The sequence below is a fragment of the Melospiza melodia genome, chromosome 5 (assembly GCF_035770615.1).
Source record: "Melospiza melodia melodia isolate bMelMel2 chromosome 5, bMelMel2.pri, whole genome shotgun sequence".
Taxonomy (NCBI): domain Eukaryota; kingdom Metazoa; phylum Chordata; class Aves; order Passeriformes; family Passerellidae; genus Melospiza; species Melospiza melodia.
In genome coordinates, this window is record NC_086198.1 from 92,560,289 (window position 1) to 92,587,291 (window position 27,003).

At 49.8% G+C, this 27,003-nt stretch overlaps 1 protein-coding gene across 1 annotated transcript; it reads left to right on the plus strand.

Moving 5' to 3' along the window:
• The first annotated feature begins 349 nt into the window (after positions 1-349).
• Positions 350-26,101, plus strand: LOC134419154 (uncharacterized). The gene is made up of 7 exons (XM_063158117.1): positions 350-498; positions 17,571-17,680; positions 18,317-18,444; positions 18,691-20,279; positions 20,591-20,678; positions 20,721-20,901; positions 21,481-26,101. The coding sequence occupies exons 1-7, from the start codon at positions 350-352 to the stop codon at positions 24,036-24,038; spliced, it is 4,803 nt and encodes a 1,600-aa protein (XP_063014187.1). The 3' UTR covers positions 24,039-26,101.
• Positions 26,102-27,003: the final 902 nt, after the last annotated feature.

Sequence of the window (27,003 nt, forward strand, 5' to 3'; positions counted from 1 at the left end):
TCCCCGCTGTCCCCGGCGCTCAGCCCCGGGGGGGCAGCGCGGTCAGAGCCCCCCCGCCGCCCTGGCATGCTCCGGGGGCAGCGCTGGGCACGGCCGGCAGCGCCCGGCGGCTCCGCGGCTCCGCGCTCCGACCGACAGCGGCGGGAGGGGCCGGACGGGCCGGGGGCGGGCGGGAGCCCCGCGCGTCAGGTGCCGCCAGGGAGGAGGAGGAGGAGGAGGAGGAGGAGGAGGAGGAGGAGGAGGAGGAGGAGGCAGCGCTGCTTTGCAGGACGAGGCGAGCCCCGGGCAGAGTGAAAGCGGCAGCAGAGCAGGAGGGGAGAGGAGAGATGGTGGAGGGGGTCCAGGCGAAATGATGATGATGATGATGATGATGATGATGATGATGGAGGGAGTTCAGGCACGCTGTGGGAGGAGGCAGCCCCCGGGAGGGTCTCGCAGCACTGGGATGCAGCCCCAGGAGGAGCACTCAGAACTGGGGTTTTGTCCCCACGAGGATCAGTGAGAACTGGGGTTTAGCCCTCAGCAGGAGCACTCAGAACGGAGATTTAGTCCCCAGGAAGAGTCATTCAGAACTGGGGTGCAGCCCCAGGAGGAGCACTCAGAACTGGGGTTTTGTCCCCACGAGGATCAGTGAGAACTGGGGTTTAGCCCTCAGCAGGAGCACTCAGAACGGAGATTTAGTCCCCAGGAAGAGTCATTCAGAACTGGGGTGCAGCCCCAGGAGGAGCACTCAGAACTGGGGTTTAGCCCCCAGGAGGAGTCACTCAGAACTGAGGTACAGCCCCAGCAGGATCACTCAGAACTGGGGTGCAATCCCAGGGGGATCACTCATAACTGGGGTTTAGCCCGCAGGAAGAGTCACTCAGCACTGGGGTGCAGCCCCAGCAGGATCACTCAGAACCGGGGTACAGCCCTAGGAGGAGCACTAAGCAGTGGGGTTTAGCCCCCAGCAGGATCAGTTAGAATTGGGGTGCAGACCCATCAGGATCACTCAGAATTGGGGTGCAGCCCCATCAGGATCACTCAGTCCCGGGGGCGCGGCGCTCCCGCCCGTCACCGCCGGAGGGCAGCAGAGCGCAGGGATTGCCCGGCGGGTCCCGGGGCTGCGGGGACAGCGAGGGGACAGCGAGGGGACAGCGAGGGGACAGCGCCATCCCACTGGAGACCACCCTTGCGGCACCCCCGGGACCGCATCCCAGCGGGAGGATGCCCTGCCAGTCTGACGTGCCCCTCTCCCAGCATCCCACCACAAGGACGTCCCATGTGGCTGGCACGTCCCTGCCAGCCTCGACATCCCACCAGCAGGATGCTGTGCGCAGATGTCCTGTTTCCCCCAGCCCCAGCATCCCACCAGAAGGATGCTTTGCCAGTTTTCCTTTGTGGTCCTGCATCCAGCATCCCTCCCATGCCAAACCCTGACCTCTCAGCCCCTCAAGCATCCTGCTCGTGGTGCAAGCATCCCCTCATGAGCTCCCTCCCAAAGCAGAAGGGACACTCAGGGTCTTGCATTTGGGCACAGCTCCCTGCCAGGACTGAAACCTGCAGTAAACTTTGTGCCACAGCAGCCTGTGACTATAACATATTTAACATATAGGAACATATTTCTGGCTAATTTAAACAGGACTGGGGTTTTTTTTCCCACTGATAAAAGCAGATCCTGTTTACACTGGTTTCCTCCCAGTGACCTGCCTCCATACATTGGGATGGGGACTGACCCTGCTGGTGAAGAGGGGCTCTCCCTCAGCTACTTTCTACTGTACACAGGAAATATTTCCTTGGAGTGTGTTTATCCATGATTTTCAACTTTTTATTTCTTAAGAAAATAGTTGGTTTAAAGGGCAGGCCAAGTGGACAGTTGGGATGATTTAACTGGTGCTATCAGAGCATGGGAGATCTGGAGATTCACTGGGTATGAGAGTGGATAAAAAATATTATAGCTTCTTTATTCCTTTATTTCCCTTGATAATCATTGCAGGAAATGACACATTTTTGATTTTCTTCATTTCTTTCATGCACTTTTTTTTCTTCCTTAAGATTTCACCCAACTTCCTTTTGCTGAGGTTTTGGCCCTGCTGAGAAGAAAACTTGAAAATACAAGAAAATAGAAACAAATATTGCACAAGAAAAATGTTCATAAGGATGGTTCTGCTTAAAATAACCCACCCAACAAACACTTAACAGCTTTTTTAATATGATTTTTTTTTTAAAAAAAGCCCAAACACCCAACACTTGAGGTCAAATTAGTTTTCCTTATGTTTTGATGAAAACATGTCAGCCACCAAAATGAAGGATTGTTTCTTACTGGGATGCTAAACTCAGCATGGGAAGATCTCATCCATGGAATTTTGTAGCCCTATCTCTGCAGCAACACAGATTGCTGTGGAGATAAATTTATCTCATCTAATCTATCCAGTGACACCCAGAGATAAAGAAAACATGTGCCTCCCTCCAAAGTTAAGGGTTGACTGAAGCTTCTCATGTACAGCAGGATTTTAAGCACGTAGGGAGAAAAGACGGGATGAGGATTTTGTGCCTGCCCTCATCCTGCCTGTTGGGACCCTGGATGCTGAGAATTTTAGATTTTCTGTGCTGCCACGCTCTGACCCCCAGGAGAACACTGCATTGACCTGAGGCCATGGAGAAGGCTTCCAAAATGGAATGGTAGAACTGGGATTGTGGGTGTGGAGTTTGAATAGAAGTGTGTGATATCACATGGTGGAAAACTCAAGGTCTTAGAATATATATATATATATATATAAAATATATATATATGTATATATAATATATATAGTAATATATATAGTATATACACTATATAGTATATATATAGCATATATAATATATAGTATATATACTATATATATATATAGTAATATCTATTAAAAAAATTGAGGTTTTAGGGCGGAGGCTGGCCCTTCTTCTTTACCTTCTTCTTCAGCTTCTTCTCCATGGGTTTGGGTGGCTTTGTGTAATTGGATAAACAAATTCACACTGTGGGCCATGGGTGGTTGTTTATTGGGTTAAAATTAAAAATAATTTAGGTGTTATTTCCTAATTGGACAGTTTATCCCTAAAATATCATGTAGAGAGAGAGAGATGGGGCTCCATTTTTAGTTTGTTGGAGTGATGTGCTGCAGAACTCAGGGTTTGTGAGACTGTGACATAGATAAAAACTAACAAACATCTGAGTCCGAACAAGAAATACCATCTCACACATTTAATCCTGGCGAAAAAGAAGCAAAAGAATCCTCACCTGCCCTCCCTGGGTGAGCTCTCCTCCTCTCCTGGTGTTTCCAAACACAGCTTGTCCCTGTTGCTGAGGGGTTGGAGCTGGCATGGACTGCAGGGTTTGAGTGGGGTGCAAGGATGGGATGGGAGGGAGGAAAAGGCAATTTTTGATGGGGGTAAGAGCCTGGGGGCTGCCACACCTGCCCCAACCACACAGAAAACCCCTGAGGTTGCTCTGATGCCTTTGCCCTCCCCACCAGGACAGGGAGAGATCACATCCTGTGCTGTCACTGTCAGCTAAAGCACATCAGAAACACATGGTGTGCTTCTCTCCAAATCAGGGCCATTATGGTTAATTTAATCTTTAATTTGTTCCTAACAAGGAACAGGTTTGTGCTGATGCACTTAAACCCAAATAAAAGCGTTGGGCTAGGTGTGCATGGAGGAACTTGAAGTAAACACACACAGAGGTGTGTGAGCACCTGAGATATTGCCAATCAGAAGGTACAGCTCTTTCCTCTTGTTGTCTTTTATCCCTTTCCTCCCTCTTTTTTTACCCTTTTGGGACAGAGGTTATCCTGGGATTGAGGTAGTGGCATTTGGTGATGTGAACAGGGCTCCTTAGATAATAAAAGACACACACACACCTGCTGAACAGGTGTTTGTCATGCTGTAATTATGTGTTATGCCCGGATCTTGGAAAGAAAAAGCAATTTTTTGGTTCAAAGCACCAGAGCTTAAAGGATTTTGATCAACATTTGCAAACACTCTGGGGTTTGTACGAAGCAGAGTGGTACTGTGGGTGGAAGATGTCCCTGCCCATGGCAGGGGGTTGGAAATAAATTATCTTTAAGGTCCTTTCCAACCCAAACCATGATTTTGCCTGCAGTATCTCCTGGATCCAGAGCTGGGAGAAATGGATTGAGCTCACAGCCATTGCAGATTCATAACATTCATAATATTCAAGGCAAATTAATAATATTTAAGTGTTTGTAAAGGTAGGCTTGAGTTGCCTTGGGCAGGGCATCCAAAAACCCTCAGGAAAGCCAGGATCAGTCTTCACTGCTGGTCCCTCTGAGGTCCTGTCCAGCTCTGCTGGCTCCTGTGCTGCTCACAGGGCTTCAAATATAATAAAAATGAGCTTAAAGTGATTGCAAGGAATGGTTCAAACCTGCTCTGCTGCACCTTCTGTTTCCAAACATGGGGGCTCTGGAGAAATTGGAGATCTGGACAGTAATTGGGAGATGTAATGAGCAAAACCTGGACTGGGCAATTGTGCAGAGCTTTAGAAATGTGGAGAAATTTGATTTTAATTGTGAATGTGTGTGTAAATTGTCCACCTTTGTTCATGTTGTGATGTTATTCTCTTTGAACCTAAATGATTCTAAGAAGTCATTTTGACTTTGTTAGAGTGAATTATTTTTGTTGATGTAAGTGAAGTCTTTGTGATGAATGCATGTTTTGTTAATATTTTTGTATTCTTGCAATTTTATTTAAGTCTAGGAAAAACCAGGCTATGCTGTGAATGTTTATGGCTTAATAAATGAGGCGGGGAGGAGAAGAAAATAGCTTTTGTTGACTGCATGATAAAGGTGGGGGAGAAGAAACTCTGAGCATCCTCTAATGAGATCTACTTAAACCTCCTCAGATATGGATTAAAATTCCCTTTCCCTTTGCCTTCTTGCCCCCACAACCCATCCCAGCCACTATCACATCTTACTACATTTACTATTTTTTCCTAATTTTCTCCTTTTCATGGGAATGTGGTTGCTCTGGGTATGGTTTGATTTTTAAATGTTTGCTCCTCTACTCAAGTGCTGTGGTCCCAGAGCACAAATGAGAAGGAAAATGGAGATCTGGTCCAAGTCCCTTTCCTGATGATGGATTTGTCTTTTCCAAAACCTCCCTTCATGGTGGCTTTCCCCTCCCTCAGTGGGTTCCCTGCCCTCCTGGTTGGAAGGTTTCTGGTCTGGTCTGAACTTTCTTTGCTCCTTGCCAGCTGATGCAGAGAGCAATTTATTACTTTCCTCTTACAGGTTTTTAATTTAATTTTGGAGCAACTGCATAGAGGAAAAAAAAAAAAAAAAAAAAAAAAAAAACAAAACAAGAAAAAATAATCACAGAATGGTTTGGGCTGGAAGGGACATCAAAGACCATCTCTTTCCAAACCCCTGTGGGCAGGGACACCTTCTACTAGTCCAGGTGGCTCCAAGCCCCATCCAACCTGGCCTTGGACACTTCCAGGGATCCACAGCTTCTCTGGGCACCCTGTGCCAGGAATTGTTCCTCTCAGGGAACAATTCCTTCCCAATATCCCATCCATCCCTGCCCTGTGGCAGTGGGAGCCATTCCCTGTGTCCTGTCCCTCCATCCCTTGTCCCCAGTCCCTCTCCAGTTCTCCTGGAGCCCCTTTAGGCCCTGCAAGGGGCTCTGAGACTCTCCAGGCTGAACAATCCCAAATCTCTCAGGCTGTTTCCATAGCAGGGGTGGTCCAGCCCTTGGAGAATGTCTGTGTCCTCCTTTTGGATTCCCTGTGCCACATCCACATCTTTCCTGTGCCGAGGAACCCAGAGCTGGACACATCAGTGCTGGTGGGGTCTCACTGCCCTCCCTGGGGTAAAGAATTATCAAACTCATGAACTCCTTTCTGACCATGCAGGGAAGGTGCTGTGGCAGATCCCTGCTGTGATTTACAGTGAACTGTCTGAGAACCAGAAATTATTTTGGCTTCCTGGACACAAGAGCTGACACAGCAAGTGGAGGAGGGAGGCTGAGAAAAATTAGAGCCCCTCTAACTTAAAAAAAAAAAAAAAAAAAAAAAGAGGATGAAGTGAGGTGGCAAAGCACCTTTCAGGGCATAAAGTGAGGTGGTAAAGCACCTTCCTGTACCAGGAATAGTGTGGCCAGCAGGAGCAGGGAGGTCGTTCTCCTCCTGTACTTGGCATTGGTGAGGTCACACCCTGAGTGCTGTGTCCAGTTCTGGCCCCTCAGTTTGGGAAGGACTTTGAGATGTTTGAGCCCATCCAGAGGAGACAACGAGGCTGGAGAGGGGCTGGGAACACAAACCCTGTGAGGAACAATGGGGGAGCTGGGGGTGCTCAGCCTGCAGAAAAGGAGACTCAGGGGTGCCCCCATCACTCTGCACAGCTGCTGAAAGGTGCCTGTGCTCAGCTGGGGCTGGGCTCTGTCTGCAGCAGCACTGACACACCCAGAGCACACAGCCTCGAGCTGCACCAAGGGAAATACAGGCTGGATAGCAGGGAAAAGTTTTTCACAGAAAAAGTGATAAAGTTCTGGAATGTTCTGCCTGGGGAGGTGGTGGAGTCACCATCTCTGGCTGTGTTTAAAAACAGACTGGGTGTTGTGGCATTCACATTATCTGGAAAAATCCCTTTGCCCTGGATTTTTCTCCTGGAAAGTTGAGAAGCCTCAGAGAAAAAGGAAACCAATTCTTATCTTGTTTGCTTCTCCTGTGTTGTGGTCACACATGGAATGTGTTTGGAGATTGTTTACCCACAGGTGATTGTTCCATTGGATTCTGCTGGGAGTTGTTTTCACTCTTTGGCCAATCAGGGCCAAGATGTGTCAGGACTCTGGAGAGAGTCAGGAGTTTTCATTATTATCTTTTTAGCATTCTGTAAGTATCCTTTCTGTATTCTTTAGTAGAGTTAATTTAGTATTTTTTAATATAGTATAGTATCATAAGATAATAAATTAGCCTTCTGAGAACATGGAGTCAGATTCATCATTCCTTCCTTCATCCGGAGGGAACCAAAATACAAGAGGGTGTGGCACTGGGGGCCAGGGTTTAGTTGAGGTGTCAGCGAATGGCTTGGACTTGATGATCTTGAAGGTCTCTTCCAACCTGGGTGTTCTGTGATTCCAGACCATCACCCATGAGTGCCTACGGACACACAGGGAATGTGGGCATTCAGGAGGCGCTGGCCTCCACCCCACATCTCAGCCCCAGCCTGATCTAGTGGGCAGGAGCCAAGGAGAGAGGCTGGAGCTGCTATGTGGAAGGGGAAGGGCTCTGGGAGCCATGCTGCTGTCTGGGAGGCCACAGCAGGTGGGATGGGTAGATAGAACAAGCAGATAAGTGTGGTTTATAGAGCTGGTGGGACATGTTTGTTATTTCAGTGGGAATGTTGATGTGTTCAAAATGAAGCATTCCTCAGGGATGTTCTTTTTTTTTTGCCTTTTGCTCTGTTAAAAGCCATATAATAAAACACTCCAATACCAGGCGGAGCATTTTAGATCCACATTGCAAAACACTTTTATTTTTTCAGGGAAAAATGAGCAAAACATAAGGCAAATTACTTCCAAATTACTGGAAGAATTAGCGATTAGCAGAAAAATGGCTAATGACGGTGTAAAAAAAGCGGTCGCTGATGTATAGAATGAAATAAATAACAGCATAAGAGATAAATCACAGCAGAACCAAATATATAAATAAAAACGCTACAAAAGGTCAAAATTGCAACAAAGAATTGCTCTGTTATCACAGAAAAATATTTCTGTTGGCAGTTTTATTTCTTTGCGAAATTTCACTTCACTGAAATGTCAGCGTTTATTTGCCATTACTGTATGTTTTCCTACCAGTTAGAAATCCAGGCCATCAGCTGCCTCAAATGGCAGGTATGGAATGAGCCGTGGACCAAAGCCCCTCTGATTTGTCACGATCTGCCTCTCATGGTTGATTCTTTGGCTCATAAATAAAAGCCTGAGAAATGTTTTTTGGAAAAGGACACCAAAGTAGGACTTCATAGAATTGTGGGATGTTCTGAGCTGGAAGGGACACACAGGGATCATTTGGTTCAACCCCTGTTCCTGCTCAGACACCCCAACAATTCCACCCTATGCATCCCTGATAATGTTGGCCAAACTCTCCTGGAACTCTGGCAGATTTGGGGCTGTGCCCATTCTCTGGGGAGCCTGGACAGTGCCAGCACCCTCTGGGAGAGGAATCTTTCCCTAAAATCCATCCTAAACCTTCCCTGGGACAGCTTCAGCTGTTCCATTGGATCCTGGCACTCATGTAGTGCCTTGGTTTGAAAAGAGAGTTGTCTGCTAAGGAAGGCAGGAGCCTCTCTTGAAATAGAAAATATAAACCCCCTCCCTCTGAATTATTATAGTTTTTGAAATTAAGAGGCTCTCAGGCAAAGATACAGGAATAGGAATAACAGTTATTTACTAGAAAAATTAAAAATGCAAATGCAATAGAAGAAAAGAAAGGAAAAGAAAAGAAAAAAGAAAACAAACCACTGCCAGAGTGAGACCATGCCCTGCCCCCTGCGTGTCAGGGTGGTGTCCCAGCCCCATCCCATGGGGGCTCAGCCCTCCTGCAGTGCCAGCTGTGGCTCTGCTGCAGCAGGGATCCTGCACAAGGGGGGAGTTTTCCTCTGCAGCTCCAGGGCTGCTGCAGATGGGCCTGGGCTCCCTCTGGCCATGCAGGGCAGCAGAAAGCTGCTCCTCTGGGAATGCAGGGGGCAAAGGCTGCTGGGGTGTCCCAAAGCTCAGATTGGATCCAGGTAGGAATGCTTGGCTCCTCCCCTGGACGGAGCATCTCCCCATGGGATGGTGGAATTTGATCAGCCATGCAGGGACACTCACTGGCCATGGATAGAAGATAATTAATAATTAATGGCCCATGAACAGCAGAGATCTCCTGGAGGGAGGATTGGCTGTGGATGAGATAAAGAAAACTGCCCAATGAACAGAAGATAACTGCCCCACCTCTGACAGAGGTGACAGATATGATAGAATACCCCCAAACCATATTTTACAACCCAGGACAAACAGAGAGCAGAGATCAGAGCTGCACCTGGGGAGGAGCTGCAGACCCCAATGAGTCTCCCCTCATCTCCTGTTTTCCAGGCTAAACCAAGCAAGGGACTTCAGCCACTCCTCATGTGGCCCCTCCAGACCCTTCACCATCTTCACAGCCTATTGGTTTCTTGAGGTTGGGATTGAAGGTACTTGAGACTGTAGTTTATGTTTGGATTTAGGTGTTCATTACTTTTTATTAGTGAAACAGCTTCACAACTATGATTGTGGCAGCTTTTCATTAGTAAGCTACAAAATGTCTAACTATCTCTTGTTACAAGGTCTTTTAAGACTAAACTATCTAATTCAGAAAGGACACTTAGATTATTTTCCCTTTTAACCCAATAACTGATCCTTAGAAGCCCGCAATGCGGAATTTTCTGCCCAATTACAAAACATCACCCAAACTCATGAAGAATAAGGTAAAGAACAACAACCTTCTATCTTGCTTCATATTTATTTCTATATTCTAAAACTCTAAATCTCTAAACTCTACGTTTTCTACCGTGTGATATTACACATTTCTAACCAACTACACACCTGTAATCCCAGTGCTATTAATCAATTTTGGAAGTCTTCTCCACAGCCTCAGGTTAAATGCAGTGTTCTCTTGTGGATCTGTGCCTTTCAGCACAGAAAATTTAAAATTTTCAGTATCTAGGATTCCAACAGCAGCCCTATTTTGGACACTCTCTATTAGCTTTATATCCTTCTTTTATGACCCATAAAGAAGTTGTCATGACATCCTTTCATCCTGTTAGTCATAAGATAACCAGAAAACTCAAAAAAGTCATAGATTGACCCAACAGCTGATCTTTTGATGGACAGGGAGTTGGGTAGAAAAGTGGAGATTTTGGGAGGAGGATTTGCAAAGAGGATCCTGAGTGTTTGGCATGAGGACCTGCCTTTAGCAATCAGGAGCAGGACATCCGGGTGATGATGGGGGTCCAAGGGGCTGCTCTGTTGGCAGAGGTGGGAAAAAAGGCGACCACAAGTTTTGTTCTACACCAGGAGGGTGCCTTAGAAACAAGATCATGGTCTTGATTCTGATAAAGCCCCACAAAGTGAAGCCTTTTTGTAATTCTCTTTTTATGATGCATAAATGTAAAGATAAATAAATATGTACTATTTCTATAAGTTCAAGTTACATTGTAATTTTTCCCAGGAGCTTGTTTGCTTTCTTAAGGGAACACAGGGAGCTTGCAGGCTTCCACACTTCAATTTAACACAAGTAAGTAATAGCAAATATTAAAACATGGCACAAAAATGAGTGGCACAGGCTCAGACTAAAATTAGACTGCAAACTGGGCGGTGTTCTTAAATTTTGCTTTCAGTTGGAAATAACCAGAGTTACTTTAGGAGCTCATATGGATTAAAAAGATGTGGGTTCAGTGGGTGTGAGGCTTTGGGTTGTTTTTAACAAGCCACCTAAAGCACTAAAGGATGAGGAATAAATTTCAGACTCATTTATTTCTGTGGCATTAAGGAAGTTCACCCCCTGTCTGGGCTCCTCACCTCATGTCCACCTCGGGTTAGAGTCAATAAAATTTCTGCTTGAAGGTGATGACCTGGGGGTAAGGACACATGGTGGGGGCACAGCCATGCCATGAAGGTGGCTCCCTGTGAAAACTTCACCTGCAGGACAATTCCTCTGGCACTGATGTCTTCAGTCACCAGCTTTGTGTGCCTCCTGGTTCCTGGTGGTGCTTTCTCTGTTTCCTTTTCAAAGCAAAATTCGGACTGAGCTCACATGTCTCTCTGCATCAGAATCTTCATGGCCTCTTTGGCTCTATGGGATGGGCAGTGAGAGGTTGAGAGAGTTACATCTCTTCTGTGATGCCTGGCTTTTATTTTCTGATCAGATGGAATCCGCTGCAAAATGGAATCCTATGGCAGCACTGACAGCAGCAGCAGAACATCTTGTCCCTGTTTCAGCACCTTGTTGATTAGCTCAGCCTCCCCTGACGTTCCATGGAAGTCAGATGTCACAGACATCTTTTCATGAAAAATCCTTTCCTTAGGATTTTTTCCTCCTGAGAAGCTGAGAGGCCTCAGGAACAAAATGTAAACATTGATTATCTGCTGCTGTGGAATGCAACAGGTGCATCTGTGATTGGTCCATGTTGGATGTTTGTAATTAATGGCCAATCACAGCCCAGCTGGCTCAGACAGAGAGTCTGGGACAGCTGCCTTTGTTATCATTCTTTTTTTAAATATTCTTAGCTAGCCTTCTGATGAAATCCTTTCTTCTATTACTTTAGTATAATTTTAATGTAATATATATCATAAAATAATAAATCAAGCCTTCTGAAACATGGAGTCAAATCCTCATCTCTTCCCTCAACATAAGACCCCTGTGAACACTGTTCACAATCAGAAATTCATTTCTATTTTTTTTCTACATGAACCCTCATGTTCTGCAAATCTCCCTATTAGTCCGAAAAGAAATGTCCCCTTAAGTGATGTTAATGTTGCTTAGTCTGGGAATATTATTTCCAACAAAGAGATTGCACCTGAGTAAATATCCAGATTTGAGATGTATTTGAATAATGTCTCTAGCTGCTGAATATTGAATCTGCTGCAACCCACAGAGCTAAAAGAATAATGAATTTAGCAACAGGCACAGCAATGGCCATGTGAAGGCATTAGCCAGGAGTTTGTTTTCAGTAGGGCACTCATGGGATTGCCTTGCTCTCTTTCCCCTGGCTCTCAAGTGACTGCAGGGCTGCATTTCAGCTTTAGAAGCCAGAAGGGCACAACAGATTTGTCCTCTACAGTAAAAGCAAAACCACATTACTGAGAGCTCTCTGGTCTGGAGGTGAGTGGGTCAGAGAATCACAGAATTCCCAGAATGACCAGTTTGAAAGAGACCTTCAATATCATCGAGTCCAACCCATGCCCCAACACCTCAACTCAACCCTGGCACCCAGTGCCACATCCAGGCTTTGTTAAACACACCCAGGGATGGGGACTGCACCACCTCCCTGGGCAGAACATTCCACATCTTTATCACCTTTCTGTGAAAAACTTTTCCCTGATACCCACCCTGTATTTCCCTTGGTGCAGCTCGAGGCTGTGTGCTCTGGGTGTGTCAGTGCTGCTGCAGACAGAGCCCAGCCCCAGCTGAGCACAGGCACCTTTCAGCAGCTGTGCAGAGTGATGGGGGCAGCCCTGAGTCTCCTTTTCTGCAGGCTGAGCACCCCCAGCTCCCTCAGGGCTTCCTCACAGGGTTTGTGTTCCCAGCCAGCCCTTACGAGACATTTTCCTGAAGGAATGACCTTATCACAATGGCTCTGGAATTTGGATGGCAGCATCAGTTTCTTGTTAGCTGTTCCCAAGTGATGCTGGGCTGCTCTGTCCTTGCAACCCATGAACTTGGCCTTCCAGGGCAGGGCTCTCTGCTGGCCAGAGAACAGGCAGTGGAGAGAGAAAAACCTGCCTGGGGCTCCAGAGTTTGGAAGGGCAGGTGCTTTGGGAGCCAGGGGCTGTATGGAGATGTATTTTCCAGGTGGATGCCCACTCAAGGATGTAGCAAGGCTTGCAAAGCTTAAATGAGATGCCTTGAGTCAGACTTGCCAGTGTAAAGATGGCTGTTCAGGGGGAAAAGCTATGGAGCTGCAGCTTCCAAATTTCTTCGCTGGTGGTTTTGCATTTTGGTACAAGTTCTGTTCCTGCAAATCGGGTTTGGGAATCGTCCATGTGGTTCCCAAATCCCATGGAAGTGCAGCAGCCTTACCAATGGCTGCTGAGAATGGAACATGGTCACCTCCTCCTCTTTTTTGCTGCTCCAAGGGGCCTTGGGCAGCACTGTTGGGTGAACCTTTAAACCCAAAGCTGAAACTTTTCAAGCAACCACACAGTGATTGCAGCACATACCTGATTTTCTGACTTACCAGGTAGATCCAAACCCCAAAAGTGGGATCAGATCTGCCACTGGTGAGGAAGTAACCTCATTTACCAAGTGTGCCTTTCAAATTATACATTCCACGTGGCAGGAAGGGGTTGGAAAGAAATTCAGAAATATTTTGCATACTTTCCCACGGTTAAAGACAAAGAAACAAAGGTATTAACCAAGATCCTTCAGGGAAAGGAGCCAATTTTTCTGTCTCTACATTTAGATTTCCTGGGCTGCCATGGTCCCTGTTGAGCCAGGCTCAGTTGCCCCTCAAGGCTGCAGGTTGTGAAGTCTGAGAGAGCTGAACTTTGGTCTGAGGATATTTTGACAACACCAATGTGCCAAGAGCCACCATTTAACAGAGACTATCTTTGCCTGGGGGTATCCCATGTACCTCCCTCTTTTTCCTTTTCAAGCATTTCCTTGGAAGTCATTGAAGTTTGGGCTGGAAGGGACCTTAAAAATCATCTCAGGGCATTTGGTAGGTCATGATTTCTTCTGGTGATTAATCCATAGGGTTTCTCAAGAGAAATCCAGGCCTGACAGGTAGATCTGGAGTGAACTCCCAGAATGACCTATTGAAATGAATCCTGATCTTGGTGATCAGGGATCTTGAGATCTAATGAGTCAATCAGACAAAAGGTGTGGCTCCCAAAGACTCATGGAAAATACTTTGGAGAAGACAATGAATTATCTGCTTGTGTCAGCTAATTAGAGCTGAATCAGGTCAAAGAATCAGTCATCATTAAAAATATCATCGTTATTTTTGGTAGAGACTAGAATAAAAATATATGGAGAGGAAAAGAATTAAAATACATTTCTGGAAAAGTGTGTGCTATCAGTAGCTTGACAGCCAGTGGGAGAAAATGGTACAGATTAGAGGCAGAAATCTGGGAAGTGAGGCAGAGGGAAATTAGTAAGAATACACTGAAAAACAGTAGGAACTCGACACATTTTTCCCAGCTTCTGGGTTGGAGCAGCAGCTGATTTCCACAATGCAGGAGTGAACAGGGAAGTGCAATAATCTGATGCAGATGTCCCAGCAGTGAGTGAATCCTTGGTTTTGACAGCAGTTCTCTGGAATTCAGGAAATTACTGTGGTTAAATGCTCGTGCTTTCTCCTGCTTTGCTTTGCTTCCAGGACGAGGGAAAATAAAACATGAAAAATGAACACAGATGTTATGGAAAGCTGAGGGGATGTTATGGAAAGCTGAGGGGCTGGTCATGGAGTTTGTTTTTCCCTCCTGGTGTTTGAAGCCATGTTTGCTGGAGAAAGTGTGAGGAGCAAATGTTTGCCTTAAGTTCTATTTGTTTGTGGAGAACACAACAGCCAATTCCTAGAGCCAACACAGAGCAGAACTCAGGTCCTCACCATCCAGGAATGCTTCCTCATTCCAGATAATTCCATGCATTGGGGTCACATTAGCAGAGTGCTGAGGGGTCAGGAAAGAAGGTGAATGTGAGCAAAATTAGCATGAATCATTAGCTTGTTGAATCCTAGGAAAATAATTTGTTTAGGAGATCTCTAACACCCAGTTGTGTATTTTCAGCACAACATTATATGAAAATCCCTTTGTAGAACAGTGGCCCACCTCTAATCACTTCTTATTTTATGAAACAGTTGGGTGCAGCACAGTACTAGTGAGAAATTCTGGATTTGCCTGCACAGTGGTCACATTTTGACAGTGATGGCTGAGGCACAGTTGCCAAATTATGATTATCTAAGGTTGGATATTCTTTTGGCTGGAGATTAGCTGTTAAAGCAAAATTCTGCCAAAATTGCCAAGAAATGCATTAAAGGAGAGCAAAAGGGCTGGTGAGGATACCAAAGACAGAGATAAATAGCAGGAGAAGTTGTGGATGATCCATCCTTGGAAGTGTTTTAGGACAGGTTGGCCTTTGGAGCAACCTGGTCTAGTGGAAGGTTTCCCTGCCCATGGCAGGGGTGTGGAATGAGATGGTCTTTAAGGATCATTCCAAACCAAACTTTCCTATGATTGTGACATTTCTGTGATTCTGTGACATCAACTCTGCCTCCAGCTGCAGGAGGAGAATGCACCTGGATAGTCTGGTGAGAGTTTGGGTGGCAAATACCCAGCAGAGGATACAGGTGTGTGACCACCTGCCTGCTCTGCTCCTAGGTTATTTCCTGGGCTGTTGCCACTGCCAGAGGAAATTCCCCAGGCTTTTTTGTCATCCCAGCAAGGCCATTCTTCATGTTCATACTGGGGGAAGAGGAGGAGTGAGGCTGTTGCATGTGATGATTCGCTAATCTCATACCCCCAGAATTTCCTGTGAAAAGGGAATAATGAAATTGTTGGACAAAAACCAGAGATACAACAACCCCATACAGGCCAAGCAGCAGGACTCAGGTAGCACGTAGAGCAGACTTTTGGTCTCCTGAGCTTCCACAATTCTTCAGAGAATCCTAAGGGTTGGAAAAAGTCTCCAAGCTTTGAGCAAACATCACCTTGCCAACCAGCACTGGGTGCCACTGCCCATTTCTCAAACACTTCCATGGATGCTGAAAGCAGCCACCACCTCCCTGGGCAGCCTGTGCTACCCTTTCTGGAAGAAATTCTTTCTGAATTTATCTTTTTTTATGGTATTGATGCAACAAATCTTAAAAACATATGGAGCTGACAAAGAAGAGACCTGATGGCAAAATTTAGTGTAAAAAAACCCCTTCATGTTCATAGCTCAGGTAAATGTTTTTGAACAGTTCCATGGGCATTGGCTAATTTTTTAAAAGCAATGAGCTGGATTCATGAAGGAGAAATTAATTTGGATTTTTTTTTGCAGCAGCTTGAAGAGCTGAAGCTGAATGTGGTGAGAACAGTGTGACACATCCAGCTGGAGCAATGCCTTCAGGTGTGTCAGTTCAGGGATTGGAGGAATTATCTCCTGTCACACAAGACACCTAAAAATGCCACAGACTCTTGGCTCTATAATAGGTAATTCCATAAATACCTTGGGTTTCTATGAACCAGCCCAGAGCTCAACAGGGTAAAACAACAAGCACCACGAAGGTTAGCAGTGGGAAAGCAAACACAGACCATTGTGGCACTCCATAAATCAGGAAATTCTGAGCCAAAAGCAATGGTGGACTGAGGGAATGGGGTGGAGGATCTGTCATGTTTTCATGCTGTGTTCTGGCTCTCCCTGACTCTGTACAAGGCAGACAATTTTAAAGTCAGGTCCAGGAACATCACCAATGGAGAGCCCTTCTCAACAAAATGCATGTTTGATGGTGGTGGCACGTGGAAGGAAGGGGTTGGAAAGAAATTCAGAAATATTTTGCATTTTTTCCCACAGTTAAAGACAAAGAAACAAAGGTATTAACTGAGATCCTTCAGGGAAAGGAGCCACATTTCCTGTCTCTACATTTAGATTTCCTGGGCCACCATGGTCCCTGTTGAGCCAGGCTCAGTTGCCCCTCGAGGCTGCAGGTTGTGAAGCCTGAGAGAGCTGAACTTTGGAGGATATTGTCACCTCAGCAGGGTCCTGTTAGGACTGATGTGTGTCCCCAACTTGTGCTGCCCCTTCCATGCCCTGATCTACCCCAAACCACAGTCTAGGACAAGAGCGATGGGCTCAGTGGGTGCCAGGGCTGGCAGGAAGGGAGGTGGTCCTGCCATGGTCCTGGTCCCACTCCTGACCCCAAGGCAGGCTCAGCTCTATGAGCCAGGCTGAAAATGGGGAGGGGAATCTGGGACAGTCTTCTGGGAAGCAGACTGACAGATGTGTCCCAAGGCTAGGACAAAGGGTCTAAAGCTCTTATCGGAAGTCTGCCTTGGTCCTCTTTGCTTCTCTGTCCCTAAAAATTGTATTTTCCCATAATGACTGGTTCAGGATCACCAGACTGGTTAATGACCTGGAATAATTTCATCAGAGATGAACCCGGGCTGGGATTCAGCCAAGACACATAAACGGTTTGTTGTGGTGTGTTGTTCAGTTTCCCCAGTTATTCCCCTATTCTATGTATTCTCCCCTTAGTTTCTGCAAAATGGTTCCTCCCTCCCCTGGTTTTCCCGCCACTGCCTTCCCTTACAGTTGATTTCCATGGTAACCCCCTTCCCCCTCAACTGCCAATCTCCCTTTGTTATATAATTTCCCCTCCCCTGTACACCTTATATGTAAGTTTTTCCTCCTCCCTGGGCCCAGTCAATCACCCCCCACTCCTCCTAGCTTTCTGGAATCTTCTCCTTTCTGGGGGTTGTGGTTGGCTGTGGTCCCGGGGCTCCTCCTTTATGTTGTATTGATTGGTTGATCACCCATGTCAGTTATGTCTGTATCCTTCCCTGATTGGCTAGTTGGGCTCCCCTCCTCTCTCCACCCCTTCGTTTTAAAACTGTACCTCTCCCTCCACTCCCTGCCACACGCTGGTTGGCGTCCTCCCTTCCTGCCCCTGCCATCGGACGATCAATAAATCGGAGTTAGCCCCCAGCCTGTGGTCACCTCGTCTTTCGTTCCTCTGCGCTTCCGTCCGCTCCGCGCATCCAGCCCAGCCTGAGGCCTGAGACGCCAAAGGGGGCTGGCTTTGCATGCGCCGGGGGTGTCGGCCACCTCCATCCACAGCTTCAGCTAGCCGGACAATTGGGCCGAATACGCCCTCGCGCAGGTTGGCGCCCAACGTGGGGCCCGAAGGTGGACATCTGGACATCGGACCACTGACCGGACCCCGCGGAGTGGAACTTACAGTTTCTTTTGGCCGTCAACCTACCTCGGGTGGTAGCAGACCCCGTTTTAGGGGTAGCGCTCCCCGAGGATTGGAGTCCCAGCCCTCCGCACCTCCTGAGGAGGACTCCAGGAACGAAAGCCCCCTCGCCCGATTTTCGGTTGCCGCATCGACGAGATTGGTAAGTCCGGGCCCCTTCTCTCCGGGGACTCTCCGGGCTTCCCCTCCGCCTTTTTAAACATTCCCCTAGGGGTACGGGCCCTGCTCTGGGGACCTGCCCCCCACCCTCTTCCCTAAAACCCCAATTTTATTGTTTTAATATTCCTGTGGGAGCCGGACTCTCCCCGGACGCGGGGGCCGGACCCACCACCCTACTTCCTTGTCCCTCGCACCTTTTCCCGGACTTCGGGGCGGTGGGAGGGCGGAGGCTCGTCGTTAGCGGTTTGGTGTTTTCGTTTGCGTTTTTCCCCGGGCGAGAGGGGAGTGTCATCGGTTTCCTTTCCCCCTTTCTAGTAGTGAAATCTTTTGCTGCTAGAAAGGTGCCATGGGTGCGGGCTTGGGAAAGGAACAGAAAGAGGTTTATTATTATGTTAGAGGGTTGTTGTTTACTGGTGGGCACAAGCCGCCCAAACCAGAGTTAAAGTTATTGGTTAAGTGGGTCTTTTCGAAGTTCCCCAACGTCTCCCCAGAAGTTGTAAAGCAGCCACGTTTTTGGACAGCCGTTGTGGCCAAATTAAACGAAGCCGTGAAGTCTGGGGAGACGAATCTGGCTAACGTGGCGTACTGGGCGGGTGTTGTGCTTGCCACTCTCCGCCCAGTAGGGGAGCCGAAGAAAGGGCCCGCAAGTTCTGGTTTGTCCCCACGTTCTCCTCGTTCGCTTGCCCTTGTCCCTCATTCCGCCCCCCCATCCCACAGGCAGGAGCCCTCGAGGGGGATTTTAAAGGCCGACAAGAAGCAGGGGGTTCCACCTGCCCCTGCTCCCCCTCGACCTGCTCGGCCTCCCCCTTCGAGGAGCCCTGGCCAGGCTTCTCTCCGTCCCGACCCCCCTGTCCCTGCCCCCAAGTCCCCGGTTGTTAGACCTAAAGTTCGGTTTATTGAAGAGTTCGAAGATGGCTCCCAGGGTGCCCAAAATGGCGCCGGCCACATGGCCGTTCCCGCCAGGGCCCCTTCTCTTCCCCAGAATCCCTTTCTCCCGAATCCCAATCCCTTTCTCCCTCCTGACCCAACCCCTTCATCGGTTACCCCTCCCTCGTACCCCTCCTTGGTCCCGCCTACCGCTCCTCCTTCAATCCCGCCCGTTGCTCCGCCCCCGGTCCAGCCTCCTATTGACCCCGCCTCTGCTCCTCCCTCGTATTCAGCTCCTCCCTCGACTCCTCCCATTTCTCCGCCTCCTGTACCGCCTCCGGTACAGCCCTCCACTGACCCAGCCCAGATTCCTCCCCCTCAGTCGGCTCCTCCTTCGGCTCCTCCCGTATCCCCTCCCCCGGTTCAGCCCCCCGTGGATCCCTCTCCTGTTACTCCTTCCTATTCGGCTCCGCCCCCAAGCTCCACCCAGGGGGCGGAGAGGGGTGGTGTGTCGTGCCCACCCCCTTGCCCTGCCTCGCTATCAGGCCCCGCCTCGACCTCTTCCACTTCCGGTTCCCACGCCTCCCCTTCCGGTTCCCACGCTTTGTGTTCCGGGGGGGGGGGAGTGGATGACCGGAGGCCGGGGCCGGTGCCCTTGTTGGAAGCCGCCCCGGTTTCTTACACCCTGACTGGAGAGGGGAGTTCTCTGGCGCAGTGGGTGCCCTTGGCACCGGCCCGGATCAAGGAACTGTGCAAGGCGCAGAAGGACTACTCCCGGGAGTCTGAATACTTCCGGGGGTTGCTCCGTAATGCCCTTGCGCAGGGAGATCTGGTGCCCGCTGACCTGAGGGCTCTTTTCTCCAGTCTAACCGGCCCTATGGAGTTTCGCATATGGGTGAAGGAGTGGAAGAGTGAGATTGTGGAGGCTCTCCCAGATCTTTGGGGGAGTCCTGCCACTTCTCACGATGCGGACGGCCTGTTAGTGCAGGAGGAACAGCTGTTGGGCGAGGGGCAATGGGCAAATGGGGCAGCACAGGCTCGGGCTCTCTTTTCTCAACACCTGACGGTATCGGCTCAGGCTGCGGAGCGAGCCTTCTTCAAACTGGCAACCGTCACCTCCCAATGGGAGGAGGATGAGGTGCGGCAGGGCGCGCAAGAGCCCTACTTAGCCTTCATCGAACGCCTCTACCGTTTCGTAGAGGCACAGGTGTCCGGGGACCGGGAGAGAGAGTACATGTTAAGAAAGATGGCATATTATAATGCCAATGCCGAATGCCGGAAGGCTATTCGGACTCTCCCCCGAACTCCCCGGCCCACGGTGGAGGCAATGATGGAGGCGGTAGTGGCTCATGTTCCACTCCCTGTGCGCCCGCGCCGTAACTCCGTAGCCTTTGCCGACCTCCCCGAGCCCGAGCCATTCAATCTTGAGGCTGCCCCCGCTGCTGGGCCACCGACACCAGGGCCCAGCAGAAGAACATCGGACACCCACCCCTGCCACCTATGTGGCGAGATTGGGCACTGGATGCCCCAGTGTCCAATGAGATCGGACTATCTGAACTATAGGAGACAAAGGGAGAGGGAGAAAAAGTTGGCAAAAAACTAGACCAAGAGCGCAGCCCCTCCCTGCGCCAAGACAAAAATGCGGCGGGCACAAGATCACAACGCGGGGAGGAAGGAGATGAGGGAATGCCGCCGCCAAATTTCACTTTGCCGGACTTGACACACTTCACGGATTTGACTAATACCTGTGGTGCAGTTCCTGCGCTTAACACCTTGTCCTCTGCTTCCCCTTACAGGCTGCAGCTAACTAGGGATTTTTATATCCCTAGCAGTAACATCCAGCTGGTGTCTGTCGACCTCCAACATCCGGGTCGCTGGAGGAAACTAGGACGTTGCAGGTGGACTGTCATCGGTGACACTAAGCACACGCCGCGAGACGTGCACATCATCCCCGGTCTGGTCACTACCGACCGGGATCGTTTCGCGGTAGGGCTGTACTGTGTCCGACCCCCACTTCTCCTTCCCAAGGGACAGGTTATCGCCCAGGCCATCCCCGTGCCCGATCAAGACCACTGGAGCAGCGGAGCGGAGAAGACATCGTCTCCGTCGGTGGCCTGGGCGCAGCTCGTGGGGAGGGAGAAGCCCCGCCTGACATGCCAGCTTTCGTTGGGCGGGGATCGAAAGGTCATCAGGGGTCTTTTGGACACGGGTGCAGATGTGACGATCATTCCCTCTCGGGAGTGGCCGTCGCATTGGGACTTGCAAAGTGCAGCGGGCACGATTTCTGGTGTCGGGGGTCTACAATTGGCCAAACAATCGAAGAGCGTTGTCCAAATTAAGGGGCCCGACGGGCAATTGGCTTCAGTGCGCCCGTTCGTTTTAGATTACAGCGAGCCTCTCTGGGGGAGAGATCTGCTAGCCCAGTGGGGAGCCAGAATTGACCTGCCAAAGGCTCCCCAGGTTTTTCGGGCAGTGGCCACTGATGAGCGCCGGACTTGGAAGCTGGATTGGCTTTCTGATAGACCAGTACAAGTCCAACAGTGGCCACTTAACAAACAGAAATTGAAGGCGCTCAACGAGCTCGTGCAGGAGCAGCTACTTAAGGGCAACATCGAGGAGTCCATGTCTCCATGGAACTCCCCTGTCTTTGTCATCAAGAAGCCCAATAAAGATAAGTGGCGGCTCCTGACCGACCTCCGCCAAATTAATGATTTAATTGTCGACATGGGATCTCTCCAACCAGGGATGCCCTCCCCAGCAATGCTCCCCCAAAATTGGAATTTGGCAGTAATTGACATAAAAGACTGTTTCTTCCAAATTCCCCTTCACCCGGACGATGCCCCGCGCTTTGCTTTCACGGTTCCGTCTATCAACCGTGAGTCCCCGGCCAAGCGCTATCATTGGCGGGTATTACCACAGGGCATGAAGAACAGCCCTGTGATCTGCCAATGGTACGTCGCTTCGCTGCTGTCACCTTTACGTACAGCCCTCGGGGATGCCGTCATCATTTATCACTATATGGACGACATCCTCGTGTGTGCGGCCGACCACAGTCTACTTGCCCATGCGCTTGACCTGACAACCAATGCGTTGGTTGCTGCAGGGTTTGAGCTCCAGCAGGATAAGATTCAGCGGATGCCACCCTGGAAGTACCTGGGCCTCCAAATCACAAAGCGGACCATTGTTCCGCAAAAATTGGCTATTCGGACGAAAGTCCAGACCCTAGCAGATGTCCATCAACTGTGTGGGTCTTTAAATTGGGTGAGACCCTGGCTGGGCATTCCCACCGAAGACCTAGCCCCCCTTTTCAATTTGTTGAAAGGGGGAGAGGGGCTTAGTTCCCCTAGGACTCTCACCCCAGAGGCGCAGGTGGCTCTGGAGAAGGTGCAAAAAATTATTTCGGCCAGGCAGGCCCATCGGTACCATCCGGGCCTGCCATTCAAATTCATTATACTGGGAAAGCTGCCACACCTCCATGGCATGATCCATCAGTGGGACCAAGATCTGAAGGACCAGGGTCTGGGTGACCCCCTCTTGATCATAGAGTGGGTGTTCCTCAGCCACCACAGGTCCAAAAGAATGACACGGCCACAAGAGTTGGTAGCCGAACTGATCCTCAAGGCAAGATCGAGGATCAGGGAGTTGGCAGGATGTGACTTCGCATGCATTCACATTCCAATTAAATTGGAAGCGGGCCAATTAAAATTAAAGACCTTTGAAGAACTGTTGCAGACTAATGAATATCTACAGTTTGCGTTGGACAGCTACACTGGGCACGTCGCAGTTGATCGGCCGGCCCACAAATTATTTAATTCGGAATTCAAATTATCTCTAACTAAGGTCCAAAGTAGGGAACCACTGGATGCCGTGACTGTATTTACTGACGCGTCTGGAGCATCCCACAAGTCGGTTATGACTTGGAGGGATCCTCAGACTCAGCAGTGGGAGACCGATGTTGTTACTGTGGAGGGCTCTCCACAGGTTGCTGAGCTAGATGCAGTCGTCAGGGCCTTCCAGAGATTTCCTGGACCTTTCAATCTGGTGACAGATTCTGCGTACGTCGCCGGTGTAGTGTCTCGAGCGGAGCAGGCAGTTCTTCAAGAGGTCACCAACAAAAGGTTATTCGAATTATTAAACAGGCTCGTCGAGTTGGTCTCCCACCGCGAGCACCCATTTTATGTGATGCATGTGAGGTCACACACAGATCTGCCCGGGTTCATCGCGGAGGGCAACCGCCGTGCCGATTCTTTGGCCGCGGCTGCCGTTACGCAGGGCCCGCTCCCAGATGTGTTCGGCCAGGCTAAGATCAGCCACCAGCTCTTTCACCAAAATGCGCCCGGCCTGGTTCGGCAATTCAATCTGACGCAGGACCAGGCCAAGGCGATTGTGGCCACATGTCCCCAATGCCAGCAACATCAGATGCCCACCGTGGTCTCGGGAGCTAATCCCCGAGGCCTGGCGAGCTGCGAGGTGTGGCAGACGGACGTAACACATGTTCCATCTTTTGGCCGGCTGTGTTACGTCCACGTCTCGGTAGACACCTTCTCCGGTGCCATATACGCTTCTGCCCACACAGGGGAAAAGGCAGCGGATGTTCAGAAGCATCTGCTTCAGGCATTCGCTGTCTTGGGCATCCCTAGGGCCCTAAAAACGGATAATGGCCCTGCGTATGTTTCCAAGGAGCTGCGGAGCTTCCTGCAGCAATGGGGAATAGTCCATAAGACCGGCATCCCCTATTCCCCGACAGGCCAAGCCATGGTGGAGAGGGCCCACCAGAGCCTTAAGAAGACCCTGTCCCGCCAACAACCGGCTATGAAGGTGGAGACCCCCCACGTCCGGCTGTCGAGAGCGTTGTATACCCTCAACTTCCTTAACTGCTCTTTCGACAGCCAAAATCCCCCAGTGGTCCGGCACTTCGGCAGCCACCAGCAGCTGCAGCCTAAAGTCAGGCCTCCGGTTCTGGTTAAGGATCCGGAGACCTGGCGGACGGAGGGCCCCTTCGACTTGGTGACCTGGGGGAGGGGATACGCTTGCGTGTCTACCCCCTCAGGTCCCAAGTGGGTTCCATCTAAGTGGGTAAGGCCCTTCGTCCCGAAGCAGGGGACAAAAGCAGGGACTGTGCCACAAGTCCGGCAGGCGTGTTGGCGGCGGCGGAGGAGGCAAAACCATCCACTACCATCTGCTCCTCCAGACCTTCCCTCCGTGGAGGAAGAGCCTTCCCCTCCAGCCTCTCCTCCACCAATGGACCTCCTCCTTCATGTCTCCTCCTGTTCTCCCCCACTCCCGGATATGTCACCCCGCATGTTTTATTTAAGTTGGCTTTTCGGGGAGGAACCATTCTTATGAGTTCGATGTACTTTTACTGTTTTGTATCATTTCAGTTACATCTCCCCAATGGCCCCCGCTGCAACACCGCTGGCCCCAAACCCCGGAGCGCTGACCATCCTTATGACCACCTTCTGGCTCCTGATGTCACCTGCGGAGCCGTGGGTTGTCCCCCAGCCCAAGGTCAACGTCTGGCGTGCCTTGGCTCAATCCCTCGGACAGGACAGTATTTGCCTAGACACCGGCGCAGCAGAGGACCCGATGTCGTCTTGCCTTGTGGGGATCCCATTCTCTCCAGGCGAGTTCCCTCCCACCTTCCAACGTTCCTTCTACCCTGTTTTGGCCCGGAGCCTTACTATCCTCCCCAGTTTTGACTCCTCGAATGCCTGGAGAGACGGAGTGTTCAGGCTGGCTCCTGCAACCTCCGAGCCCACAGAATTACATCTGCTCGGCTCCGCCAATGCTTCTATCTGTTTTCAGTTCGACTATACTATCACCCCCGTAGAGAGGGGCAGTGAGGTGGTCCTTCAGACCAAAAAAGAATATCAGGCCAGACAGTGGTGTCAGGCTGTTCTGAAGATCCTCGGCCCCACCACTACTGGCCGGACCCCTTACTCCCTTCCTCGGGGTGTGTTTTTAATTTGCGGAGACCGAGCGTGGGCAGGCATCCCCTCTGGCCTGGTGGGAGGGCCGTGCACTTTTGGCCGGCTGACGCTGTTCACACCTAACATGTCCCAAATTATTGATTGGAAAAGATCCAACATCACATCCGAATTGGGCAGGTCTAAAAGAGATCTTAAGGATCTCACCGAGGATTGTGATGCCGAAATTACTCATTGGTCACATTCAAAGTCCGTCGCCTTTACCATTTTGTTGCCGTGGGTATCGGTGGCGAAGGCTCTAGGAGAATTGGGCCGCCTAGAGTGTTGGGTGGCGAAGCAAGCCAATTTTACATCAGCCGCGCTATACGACCTCCTGTCAGACGAGGAGATTACAAGGAAGGCGACACTCCAAAACAGGGCAGCAATAGATTTTCTATTGCTGCTCCACCACCATCATTGTGAGGAGTTTGAGGGCCTCTGCTGCTTGAACCTGTCCACCCGAGCCGAGGACGCCAGACAATCAATACGCAAGCTGCAAGACCTCGTCCATAAAGTCCAACGAGAGACTTCGGACTGGCTGGGGGACCTCTTCAAGGGTTGGGGCCTGAGCGGGTGGGCCACTTCCATTATTGAAAGTGTTATAAAAATCGTTTTGAGTTTGATTGTCCTTTCAGTTCTCGTTATGGTGATCCGCGGTCTGGTCCAGAGACTGATATCCAGGGCCACTTCTCCCAGCATTAATCACGCGACAGTGCCCGAAGAAGAGCACATCGAGCTGGGGGACCTCTCCTCGGAGGCCGAAGAAGCTGCAGATGAGGAGGGGTCGACCGTGCCGCCCGTCGAACATCTTTGGGCGGACGAGCCCCAGCTCGAAGAAGACGAAGACTGGCCGGACCAGCCGCGGGTCCCTGAAGTTTAAGTTTATATGGACTTTTGCGTTCTTTCATTTTATTTGTTAAGAAACGGGGAGATGTTGTGGTGTGTTGTTCAGTTTCCCCAGTTATTCCCCTATTCTATGTATTCTCCCCTTAGTTTCTGCAAAATGGTTCCTCCCTCCCCTGGTTTTCCCGCCACTGCCTTCCCTTACAGTTGATTTCCATGGTAACCCCCTTCCCCCTCAACTGCCAATCTCCCTTTGTTATATAATTTCCCCTCCCCTGTACACCTTATATGTAAGTTTTTCCTCCTCCCTGGGCCCAGTCAATCACCCCCCACTCCTCCTAGCTTTCTGGAATCTTCTCCTTTCTGGGGGTTGTGGTTGGCTGTGGTCCCGGGGCTCCTCCTTTATGTTGTATTGATTGGTTGATCACCCATGTCAGTTATGTCTGTATCCTTCCCTGATTGGCTAGTTGGGCTCCCCTCCTCTCTCCACCCCTTCGTTTTAAAACTGTACCTCTCCCTCCACTCCCTGCCACACGCTGGTTGGCGTCCTCCCTTCCTGCCCCTGCCATCGGACGATCAATAAATCGGAGTTAGCCCCCAGCCTGTGGTCACCTCGTCTTTCGTTCCTCTGCGCTTCCGTCCGCTCCGCGCATCCAGCCCAGCCTGAGGCCTGAGACGCCAAAGGGGGCTGGCTTTGCATGCGCCGGGGGTGTCGGCCACCTCCATCCACAGCTTCAGCTAGCAGCCTGAGGCCTGAGACGCCAAAGGGGGCTGGCTTTGCATGCGCCGGGGGTGTCGGCCACCTCCATCCACAGCTTCAGCTAGCCGGACAATTGGGCCGAATACGCCCTCGCGCAACGGTTCAATTACCTGATTAGGGGATGAGCTTAAGCCAATTTGCAAGCAAAACCAAGGTCTCTGGGATTTAAGTCAGTTCTTATTGTGGTCAACATCTCAGGACAAGAAATGTAAGAGAGATGAATCTCCCTGTGGTTGGCAAAGATTAGAAAATGTGTTGTTTCCTTCTCATATGACATGTTAATTCCTAAGTATCTGCTGGACAGCTTGGAGGATTCTTGCACTGCTGACTTTCCCAAAGTCAGCAAAGCAAGGTTATATCCTTCCAAACAACATGCTCAAAGCAGTGTGCTCCTATTAGGAGAAACTGCACAGAGGAGGGATTTGCTTAATTGGAGCTTCTCTCCAGAAACTGGGTTGGCTCCTCAGTGGCAGATCCCAGTGATGGTCATGGAATTGAGATGTGCAGCCAAAGCAGGACATGCCAGGGTGCGATACAAACTCAGATTACTCGGACGTTCATCCAAATGCTCTTACACAAGCTGACCAGTGCTGGCTTATTAATTTTGTACATTTGTATTGTATTCTTGCCTCTAAGTCTTGGCAATCACCGTGAATCATTATGGACAGAATATTATTTTAGCTAGATGCATTGAAATCAAGGAGAAGAAAGGAACATCACCTAAAACACTCAGAAAACTGGG

What these genes read in the sequence shown, in the direction of transcription:
- LOC134419154 (XM_063158117.1), top strand. Translation starts at nt 350, where the DNA reads ATGATGATGATGATGATGATGATGATGATGATGATGGAGGGAGTTCAG. An exon ending in TTTTGTCCCCACGAGGATCA is followed by an intron (nt 499 to 17,570) that starts GTGAGAACTGGG and finishes GCCCTCGCGCAG; the next exon opens with GTTGGCGCCCAACGTGGGGC. An exon ending in CAAAGGGAGAGGGAGAAAAA is followed by an intron (nt 20,280 to 20,590) that starts GTTGGCAAAAAA and finishes AGGACGTTGCAG; the next exon opens with GTGGACTGTCATCGGTGACA.